The sequence below is a fragment of the Vigna radiata genome, chromosome 8 (genome assembly GCF_000741045.1).
Source record: "Vigna radiata var. radiata cultivar VC1973A chromosome 8, Vradiata_ver6, whole genome shotgun sequence".
NCBI lineage: Eukaryota > Viridiplantae > Streptophyta > Magnoliopsida > Fabales > Fabaceae > Vigna > Vigna radiata.
In genome coordinates this window covers 5,542,434-5,557,478 of record NC_028358.1, presented here as the reverse complement: position 1 = coordinate 5,557,478, position 15,045 = coordinate 5,542,434, and the positions used below count along the sequence as shown (strand labels likewise).

The 15,045-nt window shown below is 32.7% G+C and overlaps 2 protein-coding genes across 3 annotated transcripts in view; both read right to left on the bottom strand.

The window, feature by feature from the left end:
* Nucleotides 1-2,533: 2,533 nt before the first annotated feature.
* On the bottom strand, nucleotides 2,534-4,825 carry LOC106772434 (probable E3 ubiquitin-protein ligase RHC1A). The gene is made up of 2 exons (XM_014658832.2): nucleotides 4,606-4,825; nucleotides 2,534-3,815 (listed from the first exon to the last, which is right to left on the bottom strand). Exon 2 carries the CDS (start codon nucleotides 3,712-3,714, stop codon nucleotides 2,794-2,796), a length of 921 nt encoding a protein of 306 aa, XP_014514318.1. The 5' UTR covers nucleotides 3,715-3,815; nucleotides 4,606-4,825; the 3' UTR covers nucleotides 2,534-2,793.
* A 5,076-nt stretch (nucleotides 4,826-9,901) lies between these two features.
* The window catches only part of LOC106772697 (protein kinase and PP2C-like domain-containing protein), a 9,757-nt gene continuing 4,613 nt past the window's right edge, over nucleotides 9,902-15,045 (bottom strand). For both annotated transcript variants that reach the window (XM_014659250.2, XM_014659251.2), the window contains 6 exons: nucleotides 11,883-12,423; nucleotides 11,555-11,624; nucleotides 11,252-11,471; nucleotides 10,895-10,999; nucleotides 10,561-10,656; nucleotides 9,902-10,184 (listed from right to left, as the gene is read on the bottom strand). In XM_014659250.2, the coding sequence (XP_014514736.1) occupies nucleotides 9,990-10,184; nucleotides 10,561-10,656; nucleotides 10,895-10,999; nucleotides 11,252-11,471; nucleotides 11,555-11,624; nucleotides 11,883-12,423 (1,227 nt within the window). In that variant the 3' untranslated portion in view covers nucleotides 9,902-9,989. The remainder of the gene's footprint in view (nucleotides 10,185-10,560; nucleotides 10,657-10,894; nucleotides 11,000-11,251; nucleotides 11,472-11,554; nucleotides 11,625-11,882; nucleotides 12,424-15,045) is intronic.

Below are 15,045 nucleotides of genomic sequence, written 5' to 3'. Positions count from 1 at the left end.
TGGAGAAGAGGCGAGAATGCTTCAAAAGTGTCATAATCCTCAAGAACTCTTGCCCTGGGTGCATTGAGGACGGTATAATGATTATACTTGGGTGTCCAGATGAAATCCTTCTAAGGAGGACCTTCATTTTCATCGTTATTGTTGAACGATCGCTTGCCTTTTTTCTTGTTTCCACCTGTAGAAGTTTCTTGCTGTTGTTTTTTTTCCTTGAGTTTCTCATATCTTCAATAGGGATAAACTTAGCGATCCTTTCCAAAAGTTCTTCCATAGTTTTTGGCAATCAGGAATACAACTTTTCAACAAAATATCTTGGTCTTAAGCATGAAGGCAAATTGCTGATGATAAAAGCGTGATTAACATCTTTAACTCGTCGTGCATTTTCATTGTACCTTTGTATGAAGGCCTTCAAGGTTTCATCCTTCTCCTGTTTGGTGTTTACCAATTTCGTCGGTGTCATCTCCTGTTTTCGATTGGAGGCGTATTGCCTTCTAAAAAGAGTTTCCATGGTGGCGAAGCAATCTACAGTGTTTGGGGGAAGAGTGTTGTACCATTCCAACACCTCATCCTTGAGTGATAAGGAGAAGGCTTTGCATATGACCGGATCGCTGTCCGTGTAGAATGCCATTGCGTTGGTGAAGATCTTGAGATGATTATCCGGGTCCGTCGAGCCATCATACTTCTCTAATGTAGGAGGACTTCTTTTCAACATAAGAGTCTGCAGGATGGCCGTAGTGAACGGAAGTAAACTAGTGGGTCGAATGGTTTGCAGGGGCGTTGGCTCCCTTCTTCCTCGACCGTTCGGGTTGGTGTGATGGGATGGTTGTCGACTCGCTCCTCCCTTAGTGTCGTAATCTCTTATGCGTGCTTTTGCTGCATCTCTTGTTGTGCTTGTGCTTGTGCTTGTATGGTCTGCGCCTATCCCTGCATTTGTGCTTGCATATCTCTAATAAGTTCTCTGGTGCTCTGTTGTTCCTCCATATTTCTCGTGGTCACCATTGGGTTTCTTCAGCTTCTCTCGGCCTCACGGTAGGCACCAAAATGTTTCGGTAGGGATTTGTATAGGGCTGGGAGACTAACCTTTCTGCTGCATTCTTCCTATCTTGACCTTTAAATCTTCTACTCCAAATTCTTCAAGTACGAGCCAAGGGGGAGGGTACCTGCAAAAGGCACTTCGACGCTCAAATTAGGCGTGTGTTGATAGAGCTTCTGCTCACAATTGAATATTCAGTTAATTGTTTATCACAATTGAGGATTAGGGATCCAGTAGAACGTACCTAGCTTTTGACTTTGACCTTATATTTTATGTCATCTCATGGATCCTAAACTAGCACAAATCCAATAAAATAAAAACAACTTACCTTTAGATCCGGTTAGTTACTCATAAACAACTTATCAATATTTGTAATCAAATATCTTCAATTATTTTATCATCTGTTGGACTATTGGCTCAATAATCACTTAAACGCTGGTCCAATTATGGTCCAAGATTAATAAAACCATTTGACTTAGTTGACCATTATTGTTGTAGCGGATGGACCGAATAGTCCTAAATGTTGAATCGTTCGATATATACTATATACCATACAATTATATAATTTAAAATTTAAAATTTGTATCCTAAATTATATAATTAAAAATGTTTTTGAGTGTATTCCAAAACTTAAAATGAAAAGAGAGTAAAATTGATATTTTGAAATATATGGAGGTGGAGTATATGAAGAAGCGCCCCTATGAAAATTCACGATGGAAACAAGGAAATCCACCTAGTAAAAGCCTACTTTTAATCAAACAAAAAAGAGTAAAAGTAACTTTACTAATCTTAAAATTTACCAGAAAGTATCTTTCACAAGAAAATTAAATAAATTTGAGTTTGCTTAGACATTTGAACTTCGTGTACCTCTTATTAACTTAAATAATTAATATTATAATAACTTAAATAATTAATATTATAGTAATTTAGTTATGATGATCTTCATAGTAATTATTCCTTAATTATCGCTTTATTGTTTTTATTTGTATTGAATGAGTTTAATAAAATAACAACGATGTAGCATGATTTTGTTTGCGTTTAATGTTTATTTTTCTGCTTTTTTAATAAATAAATTTTATCTGCACGATTTGCATTGTCTATCTTTTACTTCTTGGACATAAGATTGAAATTCCCCAAAATGTTGTTCTGCAAATAAAGTTCTTTTTTTCGGAGAGAGTTTGGAAAATCACTCTCTTGCTCTCGGAAAAAATTTCATGTTCCAGTTATTATGAAAGTTCAATTTAAACCCTTTCATCTCAGAATCAAAGAGAGTGTACATGAAAATCAAGGGTTACTTGAGATCTTCTTCTATGATTTAACTTTTCTACAACAAGACATTTATACAAAATAACATGTAACATAAAAAAATATATTATAACTTGTGTACATCTATGATAAACACCAAAGTATTATTGATAAAAATATAAAATATAGTATTTTTTTTAATGAGCACATTTAGACTTTAAACAAAATTCCCATCAAAAGCATTGACTACAAATGAGCCTTTTGTTAAAGCTACCTGTTCAGATTATATGAAATATTTTCTATTGATAAAAAAACCTGTTATTTGAATATTAACTTCAAACAATTATGCATAAATAACCATTTATACAAAATAGTTCACAACTTCAGAAAGCAAATCCAGAGTGGAAGACTCAGTCTCAAACCGTTTTCACCCTCAAGCAAGCAGCATCAGTCCACAAGATTTTTCAATCAAAAGGAGCAGATTAATAAACAAAAGAAATGGTTCTACTCACACTTAGTCATTCAAATGGCCACCCAGAATACCCTGCATGATGGCTATTCTCTGGGATGGTTGGTGCTTGTGTGCTGCTTCCGGTTGCTTCACCATTACTGCTGGAATGAGAAGAACGAAAAGGCCACAAAAAGGAAAACGGATTTCTCCTTCCCTGGCTCTCCCTACCACTACTACTTACCCTTCCACTTCTACTTCTACCATTTGTGCCTCGATTACTACTCAATCCTTGTGGTGGCAGTTCTTGGCGACAAACGGGGCAGGAGTTATGCTGGACCAACCATGGAACAATGCAATCTGAGTGATATAAATGGTTGCATGGCATTTGTCTTGCTTCAGACCCCAGCTCAAATTTATCTTTGCACACAGGACAATGTGAATCTGATCGAAGATGCCTCTGTGTGATCTTGATAGTAGGCATAGCATCAATTGAGGATCTTGATGCTGGTGCTGGACCTTGCCTGGTATTAGCTGAAAGCTGTTCAAAAAGTTCTTCAAGTCCAGGACCAACAAAATAATCACCTGTGTTACCTCGTGTAAGACCAATTCCAGGAGCCCCGTTAAAGAGAGCTTCAAAGCCACCATGGCCAGACAATCTGAAAGGTATTTGGCCACCAAAGATCAGCAGAGGAGCAAACCCTGCACTGTGTTCAGGATTTGAATCTGTTTGTGCCCTGATGTCACGACTTCTGCCCCTGTCTGCCATTTGATGCCTCATAAAGGCAGAGAAAGTTTCCATGAGTCCAACCCTTTGATCTCGTTCTTCATTGTTGTCCATTCCAAACAAATCAAAAGGATTAACATGCACCATATCATTCAGTTCATGAACAAATCCCTCGTTGCAGCTAGGACAAACCACATCTCGCCGTCCCAGCCGAACTGGCCTCCTGCAACTATAACACCAATGTGTGTTCCTACTATTTGACATCCTTTTGCTTACTTGCTTAATACTCTCAAACAACTAATCCCAAGCCTACTTCCCCACAATACACTTTCTTCAACTGTCACAACGGCATGATGAATTATATACTGCAAAATAATTTTGAAAACAGTCAAGGAACAATGCATATCAAATCACTCCGATTATACATTAAACACCACCACAACCAAACCAACAAAAGTCCTTATCCCACTATTGGGTGAGGTTGGCTAATGAATCACACAATGCAGTTCTTGTCCGCTAAAACTTAGACAATAAATGCATCTGAACTAAATTTTACGCTGCTCTCCAGACAAACACTATTCTTGTATTAATCAATAGCAAACATTAATGCTCATATCAGAGCTATCTACCAAATTCGTCAATGATTTTTAATTCTCTAAAAGGCAAACATGTAATAGATTCACACATTTCACCTTAAACCTTCTACATCGTTCATTTCCACGATCATAAATAATCACCAAGCTACACATTTTGACTTACCCACCAAACGGGCACGAACATAAACACTTTAATCAGATTCAAAAGTGAAAAATAGGCACTTTGATTGAACTTACAATAGGAAAAGAAATTGGAAGCATGTGCAGTCATCAAACTAGACACGTGCTTACTATGTTAAATTAAAAGTAAATCACCACACACAGATAGAGGATTTTAACAGTAACGAACTAAGCATAACCCAAAAACTCCGATTACGCAAAAAGCACATGCAGAGTGAGGAGAACGCGTTGATTGTAAGGAACAGCTCAGAAAAGTTCCTCAGATTCGATTGTTTTTACCTTAAACGTGTCCAATAATAATAAATTAGTAGAGAAGCAAATGCTGTTATGCAATGTTGAAATGTTGAAAAAAAAAAGAAGGAAGAAAACGACGGCGTACCAGAGGGGAATGTGGATCGAAAAGGTGGTGTTGCTAAGAGTGATGGAAAGGGCATTGGAGAGTGAGAACCCTAACCAGTGGATGATGGGATGGGGCAGGAAAGAGGATTATTGAGAAGGAACCGACATCTGCAGCTGAGCTGGCATCCCATGCATCATTTCCTCAACTCTTCTTCTACTACTACCACTGCACTACTCTCCTTCTTCTCTCTCTCTTTTCGTTTTCACATCTCAAATATCTTATAACTATTTTTTTTTATATTGCATAAATTTTTTAAAATTCATTATTTAAATTACTAAAATAATTTTTTATTATAATAATCAATATATTGTTATTATATACTTAACTATAATAAAAATTATTAGGGTTACATATGTTTTTAGTCTCTATATTTTGAAGTGATTTTGGTTTTAGTCTATTTTTAAACTATAGTATAATTTAGTCCTTCAACTTTAGAAAACTCTTGTTTGAGTCCTTTTACCAATTTTTTTTAACTTTATTGTTGTTTCAAGCACGTTTCATTATAGTATTTAGATTGTTTACACTATTTAACATATTTTTGCTTCAATGTTAACTGAGAAACATATTTGAAACAACAAATAAAATTAAAAAAAATTGGTAAAAAAAACTAAAACCAGAGTTTTCTAAAGTTGAAGGACTAAATTGTACCATAGTTCGAAAATGGACTAAAACCAAAATCGCTCCAAAGTATAGGGACTAAAAACATATTTAACCCAAAATATTATATATATATATATATATATATATATATATATATATTTATAAATTGTTAATGACTAAATATTTTATCACCTTAATTATTTTTATATGCTTATATAAAGATAAGTTATAAAAATATCTAATTATATACATATACGTGTTTAATAATTTTTTTTTCTATTTTTTTCTATTTTTTTAATTTCTTTTATCTCGTTATAGTCATATTTTTGTTAAAAAAAGTTAATATAGTCTTTCTTTTTTTGGTTAGCTATAATGTATCATTTATATTATAATGCCACATGTTATTTACACTATTACAGTGTCATTTGATGTCAATGCTAATTTAATGGAGACAACTTCTTACTCTTTTTAACGAAAGTTAGAACTATATTTAGAAGAAAATTAATTGAAGGGTCGTATTGAATAATTTTGACAGAATTTAAAAAAAAAACTATTAAACCTTATATATGTAACAATATTCTTAAATAGGATATATGTAGTTATGAATAGTAATGATATGTAAATGTTGTAATTATTATTTATAGAATCAAGAGAATGAACAAAAGTTTCAAATCCTTTCTTGGTGTCATATTAGATTGAACTCATTATTGTTTTCTTGGTTTGATTAATTATTTCTTTAATGTTTTCATTACGAGACATCTAATAATGGTTGTATATAGATTGGAAGAGATTTCTTTATTTTGGTGTATCCAATCATATAATGGGTTTCTTCGAAATATTTACATCTTATCTAAAAAATTTCAAATTATTGATTGTAATATTATTGTTAGTAGTAACTTTGGTGAGATAAACTCCAATTTTAAGAACGTATTTATGATGAATTTTTGTAAGTAAGAAACATGATATGATAATAATTAATATGATCATATTAAAGATGACTATTAGTCTTATCTTTAACTAGTTATAATTATATACAACTATATTAAAAATATCTATAATTTTGCATTTGAAAGACAATACGTATATAAAATATATTATAAAGCAACATAAGCAATAAAAAACTAATAAAATATTTTGTAGAAAATAAAGAAATAGCATGTTTTTCAACCCTTACAAATTGAACTTTCATGTTTGTTTAAACTTGTTTCAAAACTTTTAATATAGGTTGCTCTTTTATGGGAGGATTTTTATTTTAGTTCCCATCATCTAGGTAACATGTGTTTTTTCAACTTTTGTTAGCCATATCATCATTAATCAGGTAGCCCTTTAGAATAAAAAGGGAAAGAAAATAATAAAGAGAACGAGTCAACATAAATTTATTGTACCAAAATGGAAAATCAAATTTTATATGAAAAAAATATATCAAATATTTATGTATAGCATGGTACAATAATTTTAAGCCATTCATCCTAAAGTCTAAAGTTTGACCTTTCATTCCTTTAATTTAAATATTTTATATAACAATTAAGATTTTACTATACAACGATGTGTGAAGCATCTACTCCAAATATTTTCATGAAAAATGAAATTCTCATCTCTTTCTATAAATATCGTTTTATTAAAATTAAATAACACAAAAACTCTTAAAAAATATAAATCAGTTTTGAAATATTTTTGTATAACAATGTCAAATGAACTCTTTCTTAGTGGTCTTGAGAGTAGAAGTTAACGGGTAAGATTGGAGAGCTATTGTCGCTTATAATTGAAGGTTTGGTAGCATAAAGTTAAGAAGGAGAAAATTGGTTTATAGTTGAAAATTTAATCTTTTAAAACTTTTCACCAATTCAAAATTTGATTTCACAATCAAACAAAGTTCATTTTAAAATATCAGAGTTATTATAACATATTTATATAATTTTTAACTTACAATGTAAATGAGATTAAGAATAGAAAAATTTGTACAATAGTTTTTATATTGTTTCAGATAAAAACAAATCTTACATCTAGTTGTAATCATCTTAATTAAGATGATCACTTATTACTATCTTAAACTTGAAATTACAACCACTAATCACTAGTGAAACATGCAAAATCATAGTCAACAAACACACCTTCCATAAAGAATGATAAACCACCTTTTTTGAAATGAATGACATACCTTCCTTAAAATATCACAAGGAATTAATCGACACCTCTCTACAAATACTACAAAGATGAAAGCAGAACATACAAAAAGATACAATCACCTCCCTTGATACATATAAGGAATGAAAACACAAATCTCTCTTGAATAACTTACAAGAGATGAAATAACACTTTACTTAACTAACCTTTAAGGGATGAAACCAAGCTTCGAGTCTCAACAACAATACCACCTCATCACAAAAATCTAAATTGGAGTGTTTTCAAAAACCAAATATTAGAAAACAAAATTCAAAACTTAAAAATGTGTTTATAATATTGTAAGAGTGTTTATATATATTCGATATCCTTCTATATTGCAATACAAGAGCCTCTTATTACCCTTTTATAAAAAAATTAAGTTATAGTCGTTATAGAAAAGTTTTCCACATACAACGTTCCAAAATAACTAGTTATTTTCAAATTAAAGGTGAAATAATCAATTGTAATTTTATTCAATTGATTAGACAGTCAATTGTATTATTTAGTTCTTCAAAAACATTAAAATATTAATGCTTTCTAGTTTTGAAATCATTTTTATTCTTTTATAGAGGTCTAAAAGATATGTTATAGTATTCAAATTAAATATTTTGATTTTAGTTTCAAACAAAATAAAAAAAATTAACACATTTGGAGTTTTGTGGAAAATGTTTCAGCCAAAATACTAAACAAAGCTTAAAGCGGTTAACTTAAAACAATCAATTGTGCAATTAATTGTAGCTGCCCAAAAAGCCATTGTAATCGATTGTTTTCATATAATTGGTTGTAGTGGCAAATTTTTGAAAGACAACTACAAATTACATGAAAATACTAGAAAGGTGAGAGGGGGATGGGTTGGTTTGATTAGTATTTTAAAAACAAATTCATAAATAATGTTTAATATTACTTTGCAGGGGTTAAACAGTTTGTAGCAATAGTTAAACATTTAGATCTAAAGAAAGCGTTAAATGGAAAACTTGTTCAAACACAAAGGAGTAAAAGCACACTTTGATTTTACACTGGTTCACTTCAAACTAAATTAGGTCTAGTTCTCCCTTAAAATCCTTTAAAGAGTTCCATTGAAAACGAGTTTAATCATTCCTAGTTTATAAACTAGTCAAACTGGTCAGACGAATTTCACCACTCCTAGTATTAATACTAAACCAACTTTCTAGAATGTTTAACTCTATTAAGTTAAACTTTACAAGTGTTTAAATTCATTTCTGAATCTAAAACAACACAATGTTTTTGAAATCTTACAAGACAGAAAACTACTCTAGTAGAGAGGAAATAAAATCAATACAATGAACTTCTTAAAACTTGTAAAAAGATCTTTTCAAAGATAAGTCTTAAGAGCATAAAGAACGAGAGCAAAAAGCATATAACAATAAACTTGATAGCAAAAGTTCTTCTCTTCTCTTCATGCAAACTCCTTTATATAGACTTTTTCAAAAAAGATTTGTTATTCAAAGTTTTTGAATTTCTTCTAGGGATGTAGCCTTTAAGGTAGAGTTAGATGCTATGTTGTGTCGTGACAGAACAATTGTGCTGAGCGTACGAAAAAAGTAGATAAAAAGCATGTATGAGACATTCGTTAAATATCCTCTTATCTCTTAACGTCATTCTGATTCTGATCAGACTTCCTGCTAAAGTTGATAATCTATACAGAAAAAGAGAGCACAACACAACATGCAAAAGAGTAATTGAATGTACATACATTTAAACATTAGACGACCTAAGCGTTTAGGTATGATACATATGCAATCATTCAGTGCTTGTTTGTTTTGAGTAACTTTTATATCATTTAAGAAGGTTTTATGTATCCTAAAGAGTCTAACTCTTTTATTAGACACTTTCATGATTAAACAATGTTATGAATTCTATAGCGTTTAAGGCTTATGAGACACATTAAACACTTAGTTATTTGACCGTCTTGTATCGTCTAGGAACTTAAAAAGTATTGTCTAACGCTTCTAACATATTATCCTACACGATTACGCACTATTTTATTTTAAACGTTTATGTTAAACTAATAAAATATGGGTTTTTCAATCTTATTGAAGATCTTATATTTTGTAAGAAATAAAGAACTAACTAATCTACACAATAAAAAATGCTTTCTCAATCTTTACAAAATATACATTTGTTTTCATATTGGCGCCCTAAACACTTTCATATTTGTTTGAGCTTATTTTTAAACTTTTAATATAGGATTATCTTATATTGGAAGATTTTTATTTTAGTTCCTATCACATAGATAACATATGTTATGTTTTTCTACATTTGTTGGCTAAAGATACAACTAGTCAACAAAAATTTATTGACCACAATAGGAAATGAATTTTTACGTTGACAAAAAGATATAAAAATATTATGTATAGCATGCTACAAGAATTTTAAATCATTCATCCAAAAGCATGACTCAGAGATCTAATCATTATCCAATCACTGAGTTCTAAACATAACCAAACTCAAAGGCAAGATAGTTCTAAATCATCATCCAAAATAGAGGAGGTGAAGGAAGAACATATACACGTATTTATTAGTTCAATAAATGAATACACAAGCACATACCATTTGTGAGCATTCAAAATGAAGGTATGCTAGTAAATTCTCTCTGCAGTGGACACAGGACGTAAGAAAACAACTATAACTGTTATGTTATCTTTGCTGCCACGTTCCACTGCTTCAGTAGCCAACCTCTTAGAACACATTCCAGGCTCCTTAACAGTATCTTTTATGATATTTATGACCTCTGTACTGCTTATCACATCCCACAGGCCATCACTAGCCATGACCTGAATCAACAACTCATTACTAGTTGAATCGTGAATGCAGAAATTGTTTCAATTCAAAAGAGTATCATAAACGCCAGGGTAATATGAGAGTGATGCATGCAACAAGTGTATAGAAAGCTTTCAAGCCTTGCCCTTAAGTTAGATTTAACAAAAAGAATCGTTAATTAACAAATGCCCTTCAACCTTTGGCCGTAAGTGCATCTTCTTTTTCAAGATACTTCAAACCCTTTCGAAAACCATAATCGATAAGATTACCAATGCAATTATCATTTTTTAATTATTTACCAACTTATTTTTTGAGAACTCAACATATCTAAGGATCCCATGCACATCATGGACTTCATGCAAATAACATATGTAGCGTACAGCTCTTTACCAGAAACTCGTCATCTGGGCACAAGGTATTTTCAGTTATCTCAGGTTCTGCAGTTACAGCAGGCTTCAGATCATCATCACCAATAGAACGTGTAACCTGTGTGAAAAACAAGTCGATTTTACTTGTAACAACATATAGTAAAACCTCAGGTTGGCATCAATATCCTTGTTAGTTATTTTGTTAACACGATCAATTATGTGGCAGAAGTTGAAGCAGGGAAAAAAGAAGGCAAAAAGGACAGACATCATTGAACTAATTGGTGTCATTATGCACCATTCAGACCACCAACGACAAGTATAAATGATATGCACCATAGCAGTCAATTTAAACAAACCTGAAGTGCAGGAAGACCAACCCTCCAAGTGTCAACTTGCCAATGTACATGGCCCCCTTGACGAATAACACGTTCTCTCTCTTGAGGACAACTTGCAACGTGATCCTATTAAATGTTAAGTTCTGATCAATCGAAATGGAAATATATGAAGAGTGGGTTTATTCATTAAGCTTTTATCCGACATGAGTGCTTAGGATATAAATTTGATCATGACACTTATTGGAATAAGCACAAAAGATTCGCTTTACCAAGAAACTTAATGAAATGTGTTAAATAGAGATTACAGGAAGCCAGATTATATATGCTCATCAAACACCCTCTAAGCACTAGCTATAACAACAGTAATTTTCAGCTCACCTTACTTAAGGAAATTGGATTACCAGCACGACATATGATTGCCCTGCAATCACCTACGTTAGCAACAAATAGCTTGTTTCTGACTATAAGAGCAGCAATGGCTGTACATCCTGGATGCCAATCTTTCTGGATACATCTGTTGGATTTGCGATAAGAATCAAGCTCTTTTCTGAAGGCAGCGTCTGTCCTAATGAATGCTTCCACTAGTGCATTTTCAGGACTGTGTTGACATTAAAAGAATTAAAGTGTCAAAACAATAAGACAAATGGGGATGGGAAACGGGTCATCTAGAATGACATATACCTGCCCATAAAACCTGAAGTCTGCAAAACGGCTGGTACAGCTCTAGAAGAAAACTCAGCAGCAGCTGCACCTGCATAAGTAACAATCTTCTTAAGCAATAATATTACCATGAAATGGTCATTAATGTCATCTCTGAGTTCAACATATTTATCAAATTACGTGATAAAAACTTAGCATAGCACAAGCATAGCATAAAGAATGTCTCCTCATAAATGGGATAAATAATAAATTATTTTCAAGCTCTAGTAGTAATTATAATTTACTTTCTCTTAAATTAGCATCAAACAAAATGAAGATATTTGATAAATCACTAATACAATATACATACCCCTATGGCCATCAAAGATGCCAAAAGCATAGACATCCTTCTCATCACAAATACGGGGCAGAATGAAATGTGTATCCTCCATAGTCTCCCTTCTTCCACAGGTAGCATAAGATCCCCAAGACAGTATTGGGTGGTATACAGAAGCCTTGTCATAAAACTCACGCCTAGTTATCAAACTAGAATTATTTGCACTAGTGGCAGTCAAAAGTTCACCACGTGTGGACCAACTAAAACTCTCTTGATAAGCCTGAAGGTGTTCAGTGTTGTCCACAGGTTGATCAACATGCAAGTTAACAGGTCTGACATAAATATCTTCTTCCTTCTTTAATTTGCAGTGCTCCAAAATCAAATCAAGTTCCTTGACTATTTCATCAAAAGTGGGTCTGTCATTAGGATTTCCATCCCAGCATTTGTTTATCATTGATAATAATCTGGATGGTATACCCAAGTCCTCAGTAGCAAGTACGGGTCGTAATCCATGAGAAACAACAGCTGCTGTTAGTTGCTGTTCGGTATAGTTCATCTCAAGCACTGTGTGAGCCTGTCATCATTAAACGTTAATTTATATTATTATCATGAATTTGAAGAAAAGTTAATATTAGCTAAAAAGGTTCAAATATCAAAACCTGCAAAGCTCCAAAAAAATAATTACTAAGACTAGAAGTCCATTTTAACAGTTTCCCTGTTGCAAAGAAAACTCTCTTAACAACTATATGATATTTATTATTTTTTGTGACATAATTGTCAATTATTTTAGAAAGTAGACTTTGTGCCTAACTCAATATCATTAAACTGACTTGGTAAGATGAGATTAACACTAACTTATATGTTATAATTTGACCACATCTCTAGTCAACAAAGGATTTCTAACATAAACCCTCCAAGGACATTGAGCATGGTAGAGGGAGGCATGATAGACCCAACAAACCTTGCTAGGGTACACTCTTATATCATCTTATAAAGTAAATTTTAGGCTTAATTACTCGCTTAGTACCCACTTTGGTTGGAAAGTTTCAAGTTGGTCCCCACATAGCTTTTTGTTTCAATTGTATCCCAAAATTTGTTAAAACACTTCAATCAACTCCTTTTTTGTTGACACCATTAAAATCATTAACGATTGCGTGATTATGCATGCTTATTTGGCAAGGAATGCAGACGTAGCACGATATTTTTTTCTGACATGGAATTTTGTTTGATAACAATATTTAAAAGATGTAGGTGAAAGACCCAAAAGACCCACACACATCAGAAAGCCCCTTTCTTCTTCCACCCACCATCACCAACATAACACCTTCCCTCTCCAATTTTTTTCTAGAACCTCAAGCCAGCCACCTTACCTTCCATTTCTTACTCTCTCCCAAATCACTATTCCTTTCACTGATACGTTTTTTGATGCAAAATAGAACACAACATAAAATTTAATCCAGAAAAAAGCACAGAGATAAAAAAAAAAATAGAGAAAGAAGAACAACAATACAACTTTTGCAATAACTTCATCTCCATTAATTTCCTCCAAGACATCATAGATTCATCTTCCAGGCTATCAATGTTTCACATCTTCTAATCATCTCTGAAGTTGCGGGAAAACACTAGAAGGGAGGTTGAATAGTGTTTTACCACATTTTTTCGAGGCTGATATATAGATTATGATTTGGATGATCCTCATGTGTTGTTAGCGCTTTCTTCATAAATGCTACTCAGTTGAGTACATTTCAATTCACTCTCCTAGTGTCATGTGAGGAATGAATCTTCATTAGACTTAGCTTATGTTCAACGTGTGTGTGTGTGTGATGAGACATCGCTTTCCATATGACAAGATTGTTTGTAACAAGGGCCTTATACTAGTTCACTCAAATAGAGCTACGTCCATTTCTCTTCTAAGATAACTTAAAGAGTTTTATTAAATATTCAATGAAAAACATTTGAGTATTCTAACCACTCCTGGTATTCCTAGTCATACCAAGTAACCACGTTATCCTAACTAGTTGAGTTTCACCCACTCCTAGTTGTGCAGTATTCTTCACCACTCCTAGTATCCTTAGATGCTCCTAGTATCCTCTTGATACACTGTCTAGTTGAGTTTAACCCACTCCTGCTTGCCGTTGTACACCAATAACCACTTGTTACTGTGACCTTGACTGAGTTTCACCCACTCCTTGTTATGCAGTATTCTTTACCATTCCTGGTATCCCTATACGCTCCTAGTATCCACCTGATACACCGTCTAGTTGAGTTTGTTTGGTAGATACTTATTATTTTCAAGAGTGCGTTTAGTGAAATGTCTTTTATCATGTGTTTTGAAGCAAGTTTTGTTCTTTTGGTGTGTTTACTGAACTCATCATTTTATGGTGAGAGTTATTAGTTCGGGTAAACCATTTAGGTTTTTCTAACAGACCTGTTTAATACGATGTTTTCCATTACATCATTTGGGACTTTTTAGAATGTCTTCATCGTTTGACACTTTTATCAATTGCGGCATATTGAGAGAATATTATCGTTTAGTTCTGTAAGACTCTTTTTGACACGTTTGGTGGTGCGTCTTGTTTGGCACAATTCTCATTTGATATGAGTTTTTGGATTTTTTGACACGTTTGGTGGTGCATCTAATATTTTTCAGCATGCCTAGAATTAGTTTGATCATCGTTTAGTGAGGCTTGTCGAACGTTTGTGTTTCCTGAAGAGGTCGTTTAAGGATGCTTCTTACAAAACCCTTTGTTTCCAGTAGTTTTCTTTAACCCTTGTTTACCTATTTGTGTTGTAGCTTTTCTTGTCGAAACATTCTATGGATTTCTAGTGTTTTGTTATTTATATTTGTGAATGAGATGTTTTTAGCTCTTATGTTGTTTTATTTTATTTCTTTCATTTGTTGTCATCTCTTGAGTCTCAGTTTGTCTAACAAACTTGTCTAGTGGACACCTTTTATTCTATATTTAGTGTTCCTATGCAACATTTAGTGTTTTGACTATTGTGAACTTCTTCTTTGTTTGTGTTAGGATATTTATCCTATTTATCATGATTATATTGTGTCTAGGGTTAATCTAATTATCATGATTATATTGTGTCTAGGGTTACTCTAATTATCATGATTATATTGTGTCTAGGGTTACTCTAATTATCATGATTATATTGTGTCTAGGTTACTCTAATTATCATGATTATATCG

Bases quoted from the DNA above. Each gene is read 5' to 3' on its own strand.
- LOC106772434 (XM_014658832.2), bottom strand. From the start codon at position 3,714: ATGTCAAATAGTAGGAACACACATTGGTGTTATAGTTGCAGGAGGCCA.